Source organism: Petaurus breviceps, unplaced genomic scaffold, assembly GCF_028583685.1.
Source record: "Petaurus breviceps papuanus isolate PSGF00001 unplaced genomic scaffold, PetGlider_PUasm1.0 490, whole genome shotgun sequence".
Taxonomy (NCBI): domain Eukaryota; kingdom Metazoa; phylum Chordata; class Mammalia; order Diprotodontia; family Petauridae; genus Petaurus; species Petaurus breviceps.
The window spans coordinates 9,850,563-9,869,070 of record NW_027186352.1 but is presented as its reverse complement, the minus strand read 5'-3'; the positions used below and the strand labels follow the sequence as shown (position 1 = coordinate 9,869,070).

Below are 18,508 nucleotides of genomic sequence, written 5' to 3'. Positions count from 1 at the left end.
TGAGGGCCAGAGGATGGAGTAGTGAAGCCCCAGCTTCAGGCTGGCCTGGGATGAGAGGTTAGCCCAGACTCCCTGAAGTGGGCTCAGCAGCATTTCAGAACCAGCAAGGTTTACAGACTTACAGTTGGAAAGGACATTGGAGGCCACTAAGTCAGCCCCTCACTTGAGAAACATGAGGCCCAAAGAGTTTGACTGACTTACTAGAGATTGTCTGAAGTGGGATTTGAACCCATGTTCCTGGATCCAAACCCAGCGTTTTATCCACTGTCACTCAGGCTGTCGACTTGGTCCTTCTTCCTCTGATTCGCTTTTCTTCCCTCCTCACAGTCACTCACAACATCTTTCCTACAGGAAAACATGTCCCAGGTTTCTAAGCAGACAGCTCCCCCCTGACCTTTAGGGAACAGAAACTCCTCATAAATTGGCACCATCCATCTGCATAATAGGCCTCACCTGAGCGAATAAGTCAGGAAAAGGAGTTGTACGGAGGAAATGTGATTTACATAGAAGGCCATTGTTTATTTCCAGTCACTTAAAACCCAAGGGCCTGAGGGAGACGTCTGCTCCCAAAACTATTTATGAAAAAGATCTTTTCATGGGTCACATTCTTCACATCTAAATAGGAAACCACAACTCTACAGCATGTTCTGTGAAATAAAAGCAAATGACATGGAAACAGAGAATAAAATAACAACATAAGTGATATCTAAACAAAGCAAGCAACAGGAGCAGCCGCCGTGCTGGGGGGCCACACTCTGGGGCCAGGACCTCGGCTTTTCATAAAATCTTCTGGACTCTTCTCCAAGTGGCAGAGCCCCAGCCCTGTCTGCAGTCTGTCCAGAAGATGGTGGGAGGATCGGGCTTGGGGAGCTGCCTAAGGCCATCAAGACTAAGGGGTGACTGGGTGCCACAGGCTGGAATCATCCAGCTCAAAATCGTCAGAGGCCCTATTTGAACCCGACTCCTGGTCTAGTGCCCCACCCATTAGGGCATGCCATTTAGCACTGGGACCACCAGGAGAACGAGATTTAAATCAGAAGCCCTTTTCTCATGAAGCCAAAAGCAATGATGCACACACAAGTTAATGTGGCATCAATGCAATCTTTTCTAATGAAGAACACATATCCCTACATCTAGATGGGACTTTAGAGGTCCTCCTATCTAACACCTTCATTTGACAGAGGGAAGCCATAAAAGGGGAAATGACTCGACCAAGGTCACACAGGCAGTAAGCATCAGGTAATATTTGAACCAGGACCCTTGACTCTAAAGCTACTGTTCTTTACATGGTACCCTTTGCCTGTTCAACTCTGGACCCAGCTGATGATTCATTTGCAGCATCTGTGGGGGGGGGGGGGGGGGGGGAGAAAAGAGGGAGAGGGTGTCTGAAAGGTGTAGATATGTTTTGCTTTGTTTATTAAATTTTTGTTCTTCCAATTTGTTTTTCTTGTGTGGATGGGTCACCTCATCTCCTTTAAAATAATTATGATTTCCTCTGAGGAGGCTTTGTTGTGTCCTGGGGTTCAATGGAATTAGTACCATGTCATCTGCCAAGGGGAACATTTGGGGAGTTTTAGCACTGACAGGGAATCCTGTTTAGATGGAGCACTGGTATTCTCCATCGTGCTGGCAAACCCCTCAGGTGACCACATCATCTGTGTTTTATGTTTCCTTTGATGTTAATGTCCAATTGGTTATTGAACAAAGTTCTTACACCCCATGGCTGTGCAGATCATCTTTGGTCATTCTTAGAAGGCTGTGTCAGTCAAGTGGAGGGTCAGAAGATATTTGTGTAGGCTACTCTCCACACAGGTTTTACAGTGAAGAGAAACTTTATAGGGGCAGTTTAGGGGATGGTAGAGTGTGTGCATGTGTGTGTGTGTGTGTGTGTGTGGTGGGGGTCTTTTTAGACAAAGGTAGGTTTAAGCATATGTGTAGGGGAGAAAGGAGAGAAAAACTGAAGATTCAGGAGTAAGAAGGGTTTACTGATGGAGCAGGAACTCAGAGGAATTGGGAAGGGACAGGATAGAAGGCATAAATGGAGGGGTGAACATGGAAAATGGACATTCACTTCTTAGGAGGAAAGAAGATGAAGGAAGAACATACAATAGCTTGCATAAATTGCTACATTAGTAAGAGCATCAAGAAATAAAATGAGTTATTTTTATTAATGGGAGACTCTGGCCCAGTCCCTGGACAGGACAGCAGTACTCCATACTCTGGTGCTGACAGAGCAATCTTACTTAGGGAGAGTGTTGAGGGGAGGGTAGCACAGTTAGAAATGGAGAATTTGGGACGTAGGCTGTTCAGAGATAAAGAGTCGGTTATCAGAGCAGATATCATGAAATAACAACAAATAGGAATGGGAAGGGGTGAGACATTGAGGTCATAAATGAATCAGCCAACATTTACTAAGGGTCTGCTATGTGTCAGGAACTGTATTAGACACTGGGAACAGAGAGAAAGAATTGGTTTGGCAGTACAACAGAGACAGCATTCAAAGGACTAATAGCAAAACCTGATTTGAGGGCATGAAACCAGGATGGCAGAGTAGAAGCACCATGTCCCAGTGGTTCTGGCTTCCACCTTCCCCAATCCATGTAAAAAGGGGACTCTGAACAAACTTTAGAGGTGCAGAACCCACAAAATGATACACAGAAGCTAACCTCCTGCTGAGGACAGCCCGGCAGGCTGGCAGGAATCAGCCAGCCCAGCGCTCTGGGAGCCAAGTCCAGCCCCATGCTAAGGCTTTAGCCCCAGGGCGGGCCTGACCAGCCACTGGCTGGAGGGACCCCTGATCAGCAGCAGTTGTGGCCCTTTCCAGAATTATCAACACACAGATGCGAAGGACAAAGTGAGAGGTCAGTGCAGTCTGGACTTTGGGACCAGTAAGTGTTAGTGCATGGGCTTTGCCCCCGAGGTGAGAAGCCTCTGAGATGCCTGCACAGCCAGCCAGCACCACATGGCAGCTTCAGCTCCTGGCCTACAGAGTGTAGGGGGACGAAGCACCAGTCTCAGGGATAATTGCTCTTGCTTTAACCTGCTTGGATCTGGATTGCAGTCTAGGGTGGAGGTCCTAGGGTGTGTGTCCAGCTTGTCAGAGCATGTGGAGGCCTCAGAAAGGGCACCCATCTAATACCACTGGCAGCTGAGAAAACCCCAGTGTTGGGGATGAAAGCTCCCTTCTCTGGTGGCAGAGTCCTACTGTGGCAAAAACCCCAGGGATCAAGGGTTTGAGGGGCATCATGACCAGGCAAAGGAAACAAAGCAGACAGAAGATTCCAACATTAGACTCCTATTTGGGGGACAAAAAGGAGCAAAGCATGGAACAGGAGGAAGACAGTGAAGTCAGAACTCCTGCATCAAAAGCTTCAAAGGAAAATATTAGCTGGTTACAGGCCATAGAGGACCTGAAGAAGCAGATAAGAGAAGTGGAGGAAAAATTGGGAAGAGAAATGAGAACAATGCAAGAAAATTACAAAATAAGAGTCAACAGCCTGACTGAGGAAAATAACACCTTAAAAAACAGACTAACTCAAATGGCAAAAGAGGCTCAAAAAGGCAATGAAGAGAAGAATGCTTTAAAAAGTCGAATTTGCCAGATGGAAAAAGAATCTCAAAAGCTCACTGAGGAGAATCATTGCTTTAGAATTAGATTAGAGCAAACAGAAGCTAATGACTTTATGAGAAATCAAGATGCTGTTAAACAGATCCAAACAAATGAAAGAATAGAAGGCAATGTGAACTATCTCATGGGAAAAACCACTGACCTGGAAAATAGATCCAGGAGAGATAATTTAAAAATTATTGGACTACCTGAAAGCCATGATCAAAGTAAGAACCTAGAAATCATCCTCCAGGAAGTTCTCAAAGAAAACTGCCCTGATGTTTTAGAACCAGAGGGCAAAATAGAGGTTGAAAGAATCCATCGATCACCTGCTGAAAAAGATCCCAGAAAGAAAACTCCTAGGAATATTATAGCCAGGTTCCAGACTTCCCAGATTAAAGAGAGAATATTACAAGCAGCCAGGAAGGAACCATTTGAATATTATGGAAACACAATCAGGATAACCCAGGATCTGGCAGCTTCTACACTGAGAGATCGAAGGGTTTGGAATATGATATTCTGGAGGGTAAAGGAGCTGGGATTAAAACCAAGAGTCACCTACCCAGCAAAACTGAGTATCATGTTTCAGGGGGAAATATGGCCATTCACTGTAATACAGGACTTTCAAGCATTCTTGCTGAAAAAAACAGAGTTGAATAGAAAACTTGACATTCAGATACAAGAAGCAAGAGAAGCATGAGAAGGTAAACAGGGAAAAGAAATCATAAGGAACTTATCAAAGTGCAACTATTAACATTCCTACATGGAAAAACAATAATTGTAACTGATGAAACTTTTCTCAGTAGTTGAAGGAAATAGAAATATATAGATGTCTATATATGAGGGCATATGGACTTATGAATATATATGTGAATGTGTGTATATATATTTATAGGTATACATAGATAGAGGGCACAGGACCAATTTAACAGGAAGGGATGATACTTATAAGGTGAAATTAAGAGGTGAGAGAGGAATATAATGAGAGGAGATGGGGAGAGACAGATTGGGGTAAACTATCTCATATAGAAGAGGCAAGGGAAAATGATTACAATGGAGGGGAAGAATAGGAAGGCAAAAGGGAATGGCTCAACCTTATTCCCATTGAATTTGGCTTGAGGAGGGAATGAAATACACACTAAGTAGGGTATCTCACCCTCCAGGAGAGTAGGGGGGAAGGGGATGAGAGAGATGATGATGGAACGGAGGGTAGGCTGGGGAGGAGGGAAGTTGGAAGCACCCACTTTTGAAAAGGGACAGGATCAAAGTAGAGACTAGAACAAGTGGGAGGTTAGATAGGAGGGAGGGAAATATAGTCAGTCTTTTACAATATATCTACTATGTTATTGTTTTGCATTAGCCACACACGTACAACCTATACTGAACTGCTTATCTTCCCAGTAAGGGGGGGTGACAAGGGAGGAAGGGAAGGAATCTGGAATCCAAAGTTTAAAATAAAATATTCAAATATATATGTATATATATATACACTATTATTAATTATATTTTTGTTATTATATATATTATATATTTTTATTATATATATACTATTATTAATATATGTGTGTATATATATACACTATTATTAATACTATTTTACATGTAATTGGGAAATAAGATATACAGGCACTGGGGCATAGAGATCCATTGGAAAAGTTGAAAGGGGTATGGGAGAAAATATGGGAGAGAGCAGATTGGAGGAGAGGATATACTGTGGGACTGCTATTTCGCGGCAGTGGGTAGGGGAAAAAGGGGGCGAAAATGTGTAACTCAAAATCTGGCAGAAATGAATGATGTAAATCAGAAGTTAATAAAGCATTTGAGAAAAAAAAAAACCTGGTTTGAGAACAGGAAAGGAGTCAAGAAATGTGGGGTCCAGATTGTTTTGAGGACAGTTTGACTCACCCGATATAATCCTATCTGTGTTCTCTTAAGTTGTGGCCACTGGAGCTAATCCGACACGTCATTGCTCAGAATGGGGGTCAGCTTGGACAGCTCCCAGAAGCCACCAGTGCATCTCCCAGGGCATGTGCTGGATATGAGTAAGAGGAAGCGTTCCTAAATTATGGATGCCCATACAGAGCATATGGTTTACACTGGTCCCTAAGTGTAGGACAGGCCAGAGGAGTAAAGAAGTGTCCATGCCCTGAAGGAGAACAGAATCCCTTTATAATTCTGCAAAGATAGATTGGAGGTAGAGAGTAAAGGAGCAAAAATGCCAGACAGAGGGACATGTTTCATCCTACAGATGATTGGGAGCTATGGAAGCTTCTTGAGCTGGGGAGTCAGATAAGCCAGATAAGATCAGACCTGTGCCTCAGCAATTGTAATTACATGGTAATTGGTACAAAGCATCAGAGCTGGGATTCCAACCCAATTCTTCTGCCTCCAGGTCCTTTGCTCTCCACATATTCACCTCTTTTTATTTTGTAGTGAGAAATAGTAGAGAGGAATGGAAAGACAGCTATCATCATAGACAGAAAGACTTGTGTTCCCTGGCTGTGGGACCCTGGACAAGTCACCTCACCCTCAGTGACTCGGGTAACATTGATTATAAATGATGCAGCCAGTGGGTAGCAGTGCTAACCAGTGCTGGTAGAGAGAGTTCCCTCATCAGTTAGAGCTAAGCCAAGTTTTTTAAACCTATGCTGTATTTTGACATTTACAAAAGCCACACAATTTCACATCATAAGGAACCCAAGGCTACTAGAAAGCACCATTTGAGTGGGTTGCTTGTATGATTACACAATAAGAAAGCAAGTAGTTTTTCATGGGCACCATCTTTCAAAAGAGAAACAGTCATGACACAGGAGGCAAAAAGGAGATCCTACTCTAGATGGGATGGATTCGCTTTGAACTAGGAGCAATGAGAGGAAACTGAAGAGAGATGGATTCAGGCTAAATTAAAAAAAAAAAACCTTTCCTAACATTTGTAGTTAACCTGAAGTGGGACATGATACCTGGAAGGTAATGAGTTTCCCTCTCTGAAGCAAAGGCAGGGTGTTCCCTCACTGGGTACATGAAGCGGCTGGGTGGTGCAGTGGATAGAGAACTGGACTTGCAGTCAGGAAGACCTGAGTTCAGATTTGATCTCAGACACTTACTAGCTGTGTAACCCTGGGCAAGTCACTTTAACCTCTGTTTGCCTCTGTTTCCTCATCTGTAAAATGGGGTTAATAACAACATCTACTTTCCAGAGTGGTTGTAAGGATCAAAAGGAGATAATACTTGTTAAAAAAAAAACCACTTAGCCCAGTGCCTGGCACATAGTAGGCATTTAATAAATGTGAGTTATTTTTACAATGGAGGGGATTATCTTTGGTATAGGGTTTGGACTAGAATCAGTCTCTGACATTCCTTCCAACTCTGAAAATCTGTGACTCAGTAAAACATGTTTCTCTGAGGACTCTCTGCTCCCAAGACACTTCCCCAGGGAAGAGAAGACTCACTGCCAGTGGGACATTATATGCCCAAGTGCACTCTGACCACACTGAGAAGTCTCAAAGGCTCACAGCTGGAGGACATCTGATTGACAGTTAAGAAGAGGAAGCCTGATCACTCATTGCCCAGACAGCAAGAATTCAGCGTCAGGGCTGCCTGAGACAGTCGCTCCCCAGCCCAGAGAGGGGGTGAGGCTCTCACCAGCTCCTCACCTCTGTCCAGCACCAAGGACACGCAGCCTAATGAGCATCCCTGTGCTCCTTAGAACTCGAAACAGAAATACAGACAGAGGAGGAGCCCCAAGAGAAAAATCTCCAAGCATTTCCCATAAAACGGTTCCATTCATTTGCTGTCAGGGGCCAGAGGAATTTCTTGAAAGGAGTTTCCTTGCAAGTTAATGAATGTCATCGGCTGGATTTCAGTGGGGTCCAATTCTTCGTGTTTGCTGAAATTCTTGGAATCAGAGGCCACAGGCCATTGTAACCATTAGAGTTTCACTGAAAAATGCACATTTGTTGTCTTTTAAGAATATTTACTTAATGGAAGATGTACGTTTACACAGCTTCTGGGCATTTATTTTATAGAAAAATATCTTTAAATCTTCTCCAATTCTATCCTCCACTTGCCAACTTTCTTCGTAATACCCATGAGGGCCAAAGAAATGTCTCAATGTTTCTGTCTGTTATAACCAAGGAAAACGGATTAAATATTACATGTTTGATTTAAGAATACTGTTCTTGTCCTTCCTAACTGACAGCGCGTCCTAACTCTGTCTGGGCAGGGGAAGTATGTGTCTCCAAACTTGAACATTAGGCCCCTGGAACAGAGAGGAGGGCCAGACTGAGCCGGGCCCATTACAGGCCTTTCCTGTGACAGAAACCTTTCCAGACTGAACCAGACAGGGTTCAATACCTGCCAATGAAACGGCAGGCTGGAAAACTCAGCCTCGAATATTCCACTGAGACCTTTCTGGGTGATGGACCTCTAGGGCTGCATTTTGTTAACCTAAAGTATGAAAAAAGAATGTGTATAGAACCTACAAGCTTCATCTTTGCAACACACACACACACACACACACACACACACACACAAACCTATTTCATAGACAGAAATTACTGACCTACAGAAAGCTGGAAGCTACGAATATGGAAACCCAGATAGCCAGGCGTGTGTCCATCTGTCTCCACATACCAAAACATCTGTGTGTCCTGGCTCCCATGGGCAGGCAGGCTGCTGAAACCTCTGAACACTTTCTCAGAATCATGTTTTTAAATGCATAAACAATCATGCCCCAATATAGTTACCAGAATATTAAATTTCAAGTTCACAGACCCCTGACTACAAAGTTCTGGTAGTGAGGCAGTGGGGGTGATGCATAGGAATCTGGCTTCAGAGAAAGGAAGACTCAGGTTCAAATCCTCCCCCTGCTAGGCACCCGCTGGCTGTGTGATCCCTTAAGAGGGCCTCCCAGAGGACAAAGAGCAGAGCGATGACTAATCGATGTTGATGGAGAGAGTTTCACGGAATCATAGATTTAGCCCAGAGGGACATCAGAGGACACCCAGGCTAATCTCTTACTTTCACAGATGAGGAAACTGAGGCCCAGAGAAGGGACAGGATTTGCCCAGAGGCACAGAGTTGGTAAGTGCCAATCAGGATCTGCCCCCAAGTCTTCCTGGCCATGAGTCTGGCACCTTATGCCCTCTGTCATCATGTTTTGCCCTGGAGGGTTTCCTCTGGGCAATTGTGATACAATAAAATCACAAGTCTTGTACAAAAATTAAAAATGCAAATATTGTATGTCCCCAGTGCCTAGCAGAGTCAGGCTTATTGAACGAATATTTACAGGTCTTCATCTTTAGAGAGGGTGTGTGTGTGTGTGTGTGTGTGTGTAGTCCTGGTATACACATGCTGCTCCGGGGGTGTATGGACCTGTAGGAAGCCAACAGGCTAGCAGAAAGCAGGCCTTACAAAGCACAAGATGGAGCGGTTCGACGTGGGCCACTTGTGTTAAGGAATACACCAATGGGTAATAACCTTTGGCAACAGCGGCACATTCCTATCAGCTGAATAGGAACTATGTGAGATTATGTGCCCCAGGGGTCTTATTTTCAACTACAAAAGGAGAACGGGGTTGGGTTTCAAAAGGACGGTGATAAAATTCTCAACTACTGGTCTGCTCTGCTCTCTTCCCCCAGCCCAGCCTGCAGAAGGAGGGAGCTGCTCCTCCATTCTGTCTGGGGAAAGGTTCAAAGGCATTCTGAATGAGACCGAGTTAGACATACGCTGTGCTTCAAATGCACCCAAACCAACGCTTCATGGAAAGAGAGGCCAAGTGGAAAAGACCAAGACTGAGATTTTTTTCCCCACTTCAATTTTCAGAGCACATGGATTTAATTATCACATAAGGTGGAAATAGGGCAGTCAGAGTGGTAGAGTGCCAGGAAGCTTTGGAGGGACTTTTAGAGTCAGAGGACTGCGTTCAAATACAGTGTGCTATGTGTATGACCTTGGACAAGTCACAAGTGAACACCTTGACCCTCAGTTTCCTTCTCTGTAAAGAGAGGAAGTGGGCCAGATCAATGGTTTCCAATTCAACTAAGCAGAAAACCACAAGTTAGCATAATCCTTGTTGACTTGTATTTTTATTTACTTTATTAATCATTCCTCCACTTAATCTGGGGAGTTCTGAGAGTTGTGGTCTGAGAATTTGACACCCCTGGGCCAGGTGACTCTGTGAGCCCCTATAGCTCTCAACCCATAGCCCCAGTGTATCCTCTTTATAAACATTTTTAAATTTATTTTTAATTTGTGGAATAAAACAAGCATTTTCATAACACAGTATAATAAAAAAGATGACTGCACACGAAACTGCAAATCTATTATGTACAACTTGCTACTCCTTCTAAATAGATAGCAAAGTTATCATAGACTTCCATTTTTCCTTTTCTTCCCCCTCCCCCTCCGCCCTGACTATCTATCCTCTTTATACAAAGTTGGCACTATTATCAGTAAAGAAGGCCTTGGATCTTGTTTTCCCTCCCCATTTGGTGATGGATTGCTACCGATCCAGTCCCACTATTCTCTGGCTGCCCATGTAGAACAGGATGGCTGGCTTGGGGAAAGCTGTCAGTCTGAAGTCATGGCTGATCTGGGAACCATAACTGAATCTGTGACCTCAGCCTCATTGGTTCCAAACTCAGAACCACATGGAGCCCCAGGTTAATGGCCATATCTTCCAATGGAATTCTGGGCAATCAGAAGTAAGACCTGCAGTGTCTTCTTCCAGTCAAAATTAAATACAGGGATCTTCACTCTAACAGATCATAAGTTTTTCCAGGTCACTTTGGAAAGTAGGCAAATGAAAACCATGAAAGAACCAAGGCTTCCCAGCCTGAGAAAGAAGATGCAGGGATACATGGTCCATGGGTTCAGGTATCTCAAAGGTGGTTTTATTGAGGAAGAGATTAGCCTGGTCACCTTAACCCCAGAGGGCAGAACTAGGAAGGAGGCATTGAAGTGAGAAAGAGAGAAATGGAGGCTGGATGCTGGGGAAAACCAACCTCAATGAGCTATCCAGAGGCAGGGGAATCTTTGCCCCTGGAGGCAGGGGTGGTCCCTTTGGCTAGATCTTCAAGCATAGGCTGGGTGATGGCTCATCTGCAGATGTTATACAGAACATTTTAGAGGGATAGGGAGGATGTGGGAGGGTTAAGCTAGATGGTCACTGAGGCCTTTACCCAGGCTAAAACTCTGGGAAATGAATTTCAAGTAATTACCGTACATTAGACTGGAGGAATGGATCTGCTCAGGTAATGCAAAGTTATTGAGCTGAGGAAGTTTCTGGAAAATTGAGATTTAAGAAACAGTTCCCTTTTTAATCAAGCCTCAGGGGGCAGGATAGAAACACCTGGTTTGGTGATCAATATGGACTTAGCTAGGTCTCCAGGTTGAACTCGCTTCTTGGCTTTGTCCAGTGATAATGTTTACCCCTTGGATCCCCACAAAGGTTAAGAATCCTGCTCTAGTCCTTATATTGAGTTTGTATGGGAATCAAATGAGATGGTCTATGTAAAATGTCTTGTAGATCTTAAGGCACTATCTCAGCATCACCTACTATTCTTAGAGTAGCTCCTGGCAAAGTCATGATATTAGCACCGATTTCATGAACACACTTGAACATCATATTTAAAGTGTCCCTTGGTGACTGCTAGATTCTTTGTTGCACTTAGGGCCTTTGGTTGCCAGTTTATTCATCTGTCAAATTGAAGGGGGCTTACCCCAGGTCTTCTGGTTTAGTTCCAGACTCTCCTATAATAACCTTCCATATTGACTTGTCTAATCTTTAATTTCTCCCTATCATTTGGCTCATTCTGTACTACCTACAAACACTTTCAGATCTCCTCCACACTTAGAAAAACACCTTTAACCTACCACGCTTTCCTGTTCCTCTATAGGAGTGTCCAATGATATTTTTTCCTCTTTCTCTGTCATGCTCTTAGATTCCTCTTCTCTCACTCCTCAGTCTTTTGTAAACCAGCTTTTGGCCTCATTACTTATCTGAAATTGCCCTCTCCAGTTACCAGTGATCTCTTAATGATCCAATGTAATGGTCTTTTCTCACTCCTCCTTGTTGACCTCCTGCTTGCCTTTAACATCTTCTCCTGCTAAATATTCTCCTCTTCCTGAGTTTTCCTAGTGCCGCTGTCTCGGTTCTCCTTCTACCTGACCCAATTGCTCTTTTTCTCCTTTGCTGGGAGACTGTGATTTGCTGAGGGAATCACAGGCAATAAATGTCAGTGGTGAAAAGTGAAGCCAGGTCCCCTGCCTCTAAAGTCAGGACGAAGACAGAAAACATGCCCAGGAGAACAAGGCAGGAATGGCTTGAGATCGCCATTGATGGAGGAATGCTTACATGCTGAGGTGATCACTCCATCAAAGTATCTAAGCAGATAGTTCCAGTGCTAGACACATGGTTCCAGGGGATATGTGAAGTTTGCTTGCTGACATTATGATGCTGCCTGCCCCTTCCTAATGAAAACGATGTTATATCCACAGGTTATCCATGGCTTTGTGCTCTCATCAGCATTCCTAGTAGTGGTGATGGATCCACATTCTCTCTCCCCTGTGCCCATCTTTTTCAGGGCCCTGGTTCCCATTTCTATGTATTTGCAAGCTGGCTAACTGGAGTTTAGAGTCGCATTTATGGTCATTAATAAAAGAGAGACCACCTTGTGTGGTCTACATAAGGATCAGACCCATGACCTTGGCATCAGCAGCTGTGTTCTAACCGACAATGCCAACATGACTAACATCAGTGTGTCTGCGTCTAACAGTAACCTCTAAGGCATGTGGTGAGAATCATTATTGAGCCTTACCATCCAAACGGAATTGGATGTTTTTTAACCATTTTTTACAAAGAAGATGCTGAAACAGCCATGCTGTAGGTGCAAAACAGCATGTCCCTTCTCCCGACATTTACCATGTTGCTTCTGCCTTTGATGGATCATGGCATGAGCAAGTTTCTCTAAAATATCCTGTGTTTCTCCCAAGCTGGGCTGACATTATTATTGCAGCCATGCCTGATTTGTACATTATGAATCCAATTTGCAAGAGTCTGCATGAAAAAAATTGAATCCCAAAGTGCTGATGGTTCAGTTGGATCTCTGTAGCATGCCCCCCGTCTGTCTTAATGCTCACTTTAAATCATAAGACTATCTGGGAACCACGTTAACAGTGTTAATCCCATTTGTGTTCCTCATGTGAAGGTTCTTCAGCATAGCTCCTTCAGAAAGAGACCCGTGGTTTGGGTAACACCGAGTCCTCAGCAGAGAGAATGCCTGGTTTCAATTAAGGACGTGATCTAAAAATAACTCCTCAGAAAACAAGGGCAAAGCCATCTGTGCTATCTCACCAAAGATCTCATGTTCCTATAGATTCTTTGTCACATCCCATAAGTTAGGCCAGTTAGGAAAACTTATCCCAAACCACATGAACAGGAACTGGGAAAGTCTAAGCAAAATCCATCTCGACGGGAAATTTCAACATATACTTCAAATGTTCATGAACAAACTGATAATATGTTTTAATATTAATGTTACCCAAAAGGTAACAGAGAAACATATGGTGGACATGAGCAACATGTTACCAGTGAAAAATTCTTCAGGAGAAGTAACCCCAGAAGCTTTTATAAAAGAGATACGTGAGTGAAAAGAAGATGGACTGCATGTATCTTTGGGGCCAGGGATAGATGGTGAACAGCCCATGTTCTCCAATCCCTTGTGACCATGAAGCTGTAACATTCTTCACATTACTTGAATATGAGGATGGGTTCAGGGTCAAGAGCTCTAGAATAGGAGTTCTTCACTTTTTTTGTTCATGGTCCCATTAGGAATACCAGTGAAGCCTTTTGACCTTTATTCACAATTATGTTTTTAAATGTGTAAACTAAAATACATAAGATTGTAAAAAAACTCAGTTACATGGAAATAAAAATGCATTTTTTCCTATCCATGTTCACTGGCCCATTAAATCTATCCATGGTCAAGAACCCAGAACATTGGACAGATCCCCCAGTGGAGGAGAATAGTGGAATATAGACAAGAGTTGTTCATAATGAGAAGGTGACTTACAACCAGCATTGTTGAAATAAAATTCCTATATATCCATAGATATATCACAGTATTAAATATTAATCTGAATTGAATGAAAAGAGATTAAAAACCCATATTCTCAAAGAATTTTAATAGAAGAAATGACATAAGATTTCCTTTATGAAAGGTGTTTTCAATTTAAGATATTGGTAAATATGTCAGTAAAAACTAAACATTAATGAAATTGACAAAAATGGGTTCTTTTAAATGAAAAAAAGTCCTAATCTTTTCACATGAAAAATTCAGTACTCCTATATCTAAGCATATAATAACTGGCTTTCTGACAAAAAAATGCATGTTCAATAATTGTGAAGAATGCTGCAGCCTCCTGGTCCCATAGAAGTTATACTGTAACACCAAAGCAATATGGACTTTATCTTTTTACAAATAAAGTCTTCATTCCATATGTGTAAATTCATCACAGTCAGGGAAAATCATATTAAGTGGGAATAATGTAAAGGTGGTACCCCAAAATGAATCATAAAACCAATTGAGAAATTCGGAAAATATTGAGAACTGACCTTAGATGGGATTCTATTGAGTGAACTCCATGGTTCTCCATTCAGAAGGGAGGGGCTGACGACCTTGTACCTGGCAGGATGGTCCCTCGTTCTTGTTGGCAGCTCAGAGATTCCCAAGGGGCTCCTCACGATCACACCTGCAATCACAGACAAACAGCCCACAGATTGATATCTTAGTGGGGAAGGGTCCAGCATAGGCAGCTTATTGCTGAAATGACTTTGTTTCCCAGAGGGTTTATAAAATTAGAACTGGAAGGAAATCCAACCTCCTTATTTTACAGAAAAGGGAAGTGATGTCCAGAAGAGTTAGGTTTCTTTCCCTAAAATGGCATTTCTGGGATTCCAACCCCAGCCCTCTGGCTCCAAACCCAGTGTTCCTCCCATTAACCCACCCTTCTCTCTCCCAGGTTCCTAAGCTGGACCTTGAAGAAAAATAAGGAGGAAGTATGCTACAGCCACGAGAGGCAAACCTCACAAATGTGCAGATGTGGGAGAGGAAGGGGACTATGCCTTCCAAATCACTGAACTGCACATTCCTCTCCACTTAGCAACATATGCACTAGCCCTAAAGCCTGAAGAAATAAAAGGAAGAGGAAAAGGACCTGTATGGGCAAAAATATTCACATCAGCTCTTTGGTGGTAGGAGAGAACTAGAAACTGGGGAGATGCCTTTCAATTAAGGAACAGCTAGACCAATGATGTCTTATGAATGTCATGGAATACTATTGCACCATAAGGAATGACAAAAGGGATGGTTTCAGACAAACTTCATAGACTTGTATGAACTGATGCAGAAGGAAGTGAACAGAACCAGGAGAGCAATTTACACAATAATAACATTTGTAAAGACAAACAACATCAGCAGATGTAAAAACTCTGATTAGTGCAATGATAAGCCATGTTTCCAGAGGACCAGTGACACAATGTGCCACCTACCCCTAGCCCCTCCTGAGGGATGCAAGATGGACAATGAAATACACCTTTTTTTTTTTTAAAGCATCGACTAATGTAGAATTTGTTTTGGTTGAATATGTATATTTGTTACAAGCATTCTTTCCTTCCTCTAAAAAAAGAAAACGGAGATGTAGGATGGGAGAGAGAAAATAAATAAATACTTATTAATTGAAAAACAAAGTTAAATTCAAGCTTAAAAAATCCTCCAGTGGGCCAAGGTGGTTGGGAATGCAGAGGGCAAGGAGGGCAGTTGTGCTCACCAGCCCTGGAAAGATAAGAAGGAAGCAGGATAGGGCAGGCTGGCTAGAAAGGCCAGGCCAGGAATGTACATTTTCCCCTCTGGGCAGCAGGCAGCCAATATTAGGCTAATTCCCCTTGGCCACACTTTACTGAGACTAATTTGAGCTGCTTCAATGAGTCACCTAAATTCAGGGTGAGTCTCTTCACATCCTCAGTCTTGGCTGCTCAGACCAACCAGGCGAGTCACAGCAAGAGCATGTGGTCCATCCAGTGGGACACCGTTTTCTGCTGCCCCAGCTGTCTGTTGAATTCAGTCTTTACCTATAAAGACACCCTCCATTTAACCCCTTCTCCACAAAAGTAGCCCAAATGTCCACGTAACCTTTTGCTTTCCTGCAGAGTGCCCCTATCTTCTTTTCTTAAACAAACCCAACTGCAGCTTTTAAACAAACTCTGCTGATGAGGTCAACTCCTGGCTTTTTCATGATATCCTATTCTATCCCAAAAGGTAAAGGATGATCCCAGACTTCCTCCCCTGCAAGCTCCATTTCTTCAGCTGCTCCTCAGAATTTTTCGGGTCTGACTCATAATCATGCAGTCTTAAGTTACTAAGGACTGCACATTTATTGGGCACAAATGGTATTGAAATTTTAATCCTAGACATTTTACAGGTCCCTGAATACTTTTAAAGCCACACCATTGTATCATTCTTTTGGTGGAAGTCTGCAGTTATATTCAGTTTAACAAGTGAGACGAAGATTTTACAAAGGATTAATACTCAAAACTGTTGGCGGTCTGAAATTAATTGTCTCTCCAGAAACTCAGGCTAGGTATAGTATGTCTCATCAGAAGTGTCCAGAAACAGAGAAAAAAAGCTGATCCCTAAGACAGAGATGGGGCCACATACTCCAAAGAGCAGACTACTCAACCATTCACCCTTTGGAAAATTCATGTATGGGATGATTAAAGAGGAATATCTTTCATTACCAAAGTAACACATTAATCAAACTAAATGATTATGGAGACTGAAAATCGAGAGTAACATATTGTCAGTTTCAGACAGATTTATCTGAGTTTCCCTCTTATCTATAGACTCCTGCAATGTTGGAACTCTCCAAGAAAGAGTTCCAGATTTGGAGTCTGAGGACCTGGGTTCAAATCCTCTCTTGGTCACTTACTATTTGCATGCTTAGGAGACAACTCGGTTTAGTAAAAAGAAAGTTGGATTTGAATCCTGAGGACCTGTCTCATACTCTACCTGTGAGGACACCTAAACTCACCAACCTTAAGTTCCTCATCTGTACAACGAGAGGGCCAGACTGGACGATCATTAAGGTCCCATCTATGAGCCCATTATGCTTTGAGGTATCCATTTCTACTTTCTGAGTCTCAGTTTCCTCATCTGTATAATGAGAAGGTTGGACTAGATATTAGTTGAGGTCTTCCTAGTTTTCTAAACAGAGCTTTTGTGGAGATTTTTTTGTCAGTTCTAAAAATAGGTTTTTGGGAGCAGACAAGCCTTATCAGTGCTGAAGTGAAAGTTAAAGGGCGAAGTAAATAGAGCACTGGCCCTTAAATCAGAAGGACCTGAGTTCAAACCCAGCCCCAGACACTTGATACTTAACTAGCTGTGTGACCTTAGGCAAGTCACTTAAACCCAATTGCCTTCCATCCTCAAAAAAAATTAATTTTCTAACCCTAAGTCAGAGTTGTCTGGGGCAATAGGCTTTGAAGCAGCACAAGATATGACCAGGCAGAAGAACAGAAAATTTAGCACTCTGTTCCTTTAGTGAGTTATAGTGTACCCATAACTTCTGCAGCTATGTACTGAAAAAGGTGATTGCCTGCATTTATCAGGGAGAGGCTCAATAGGACTCACTTATATTATATATGCATGTATATATTTTCACATATGCACACACAATACATGTTTATACATTTATTCACCAATACATATGCATATACATATACATATACATAGAGGTGTGCATGAGTAGCACTTGGTTTCCAGCCTTCTCCTTGTCTGGTCATCATACTTAGAAACTTCAATATTCACATTGATGTTCTTTTTGTCATTGCGAGGATCATTCACCTTCTCACCTCCTATGAAAAAAGAATTGCCATTCTTACTCAAGAAAGGGTGTTGGCCACACCTAACTACCATTATCCTTTAACCCAACTCCATCACATCCAATTCTATCCTATGAGCTAAAGGATGATCCCAGCTCTGAGAGTTTCCTTTCTTCACAATTTTGGGGGTCTAACTCACAATCAGGTTAAGGCTGTACTCAGCCCCCAAAGCCTTTCTCTCTGCAGAGATTTTGTGGTAGACTACTCATGAACTTTGCAAGAAGCAAATGGTTCTGCAATAGACTGAGTATTTCCAAAGGATACTCAAATCAGAACTTAGTCTGAAGAGCCCTTAAATGTGGTCTACATTCTTTACTGTGCTAGGAGTTCACAGGTGAACTTCAAGTGAGTTATACTAGATTGAAATGAAAACTGCATCTATACACCCAATGCCAAGGATGAAAAAAGTCTCTTAATAGGTCCGATGTTTCTCTGATTACTATAGGTTATGTACAAATTTCCAAATATTTAGAACCATATAGAGAAAACACTCAGATGACTGAATACTTTAGGTGTATGATCTGGTGGTCTAAGGACACAACAACTAACAACACATTTGAGTCAATCAATAATAAGCATCTAGTAAGTACTTAGTGTATGCCAGGTACTGACCTAAGTGTCAGAGAAACAAAGAAAAGTAAAAACGTAGCCACTGCCCTCTCTGCAACCATTTAAGGGTTATACAGTAGAAAGAGCCTGAGATCAGCTGGAAGTCAGAGGACCTGGGTTTGAATCCTGCCTCTGCCACTTACTATCTCTGTGAGCCTTAGGTGAGTCACTTAACCTCTCTAGGACTTAGCTGCCTCCTTTTAAAATGAGGGAGCTTCACTCAGATGGTCTTGGAGGTCTCTTGTAGCTCCAGACTTAGGATCCTTGAAGATGTTTTTGTTTCTGAACATTCACAGAGCATTTAATGAGTAGACAGGGATGATCTTCGTCAGACTTTACTTTTACTTTTTAGA

General features: G+C 42.6%; 1 protein-coding gene across 1 annotated transcript in view; it reads right to left on the bottom strand.

Moving 5' to 3' along the window:
- The window catches only part of ADAM12 (ADAM metallopeptidase domain 12), a 382,969-nt gene that overhangs the window by 328,356 nt on the left and 36,105 nt on the right, over window positions 1-18,508 (bottom strand). The window contains exon 2 of the mRNA XM_069101636.1: window positions 14,223-14,359. Coding sequence (XP_068957737.1) covers window positions 14,223-14,359 — 137 coding nt within the window. The remainder of the gene's footprint in view (window positions 1-14,222; window positions 14,360-18,508) is intronic.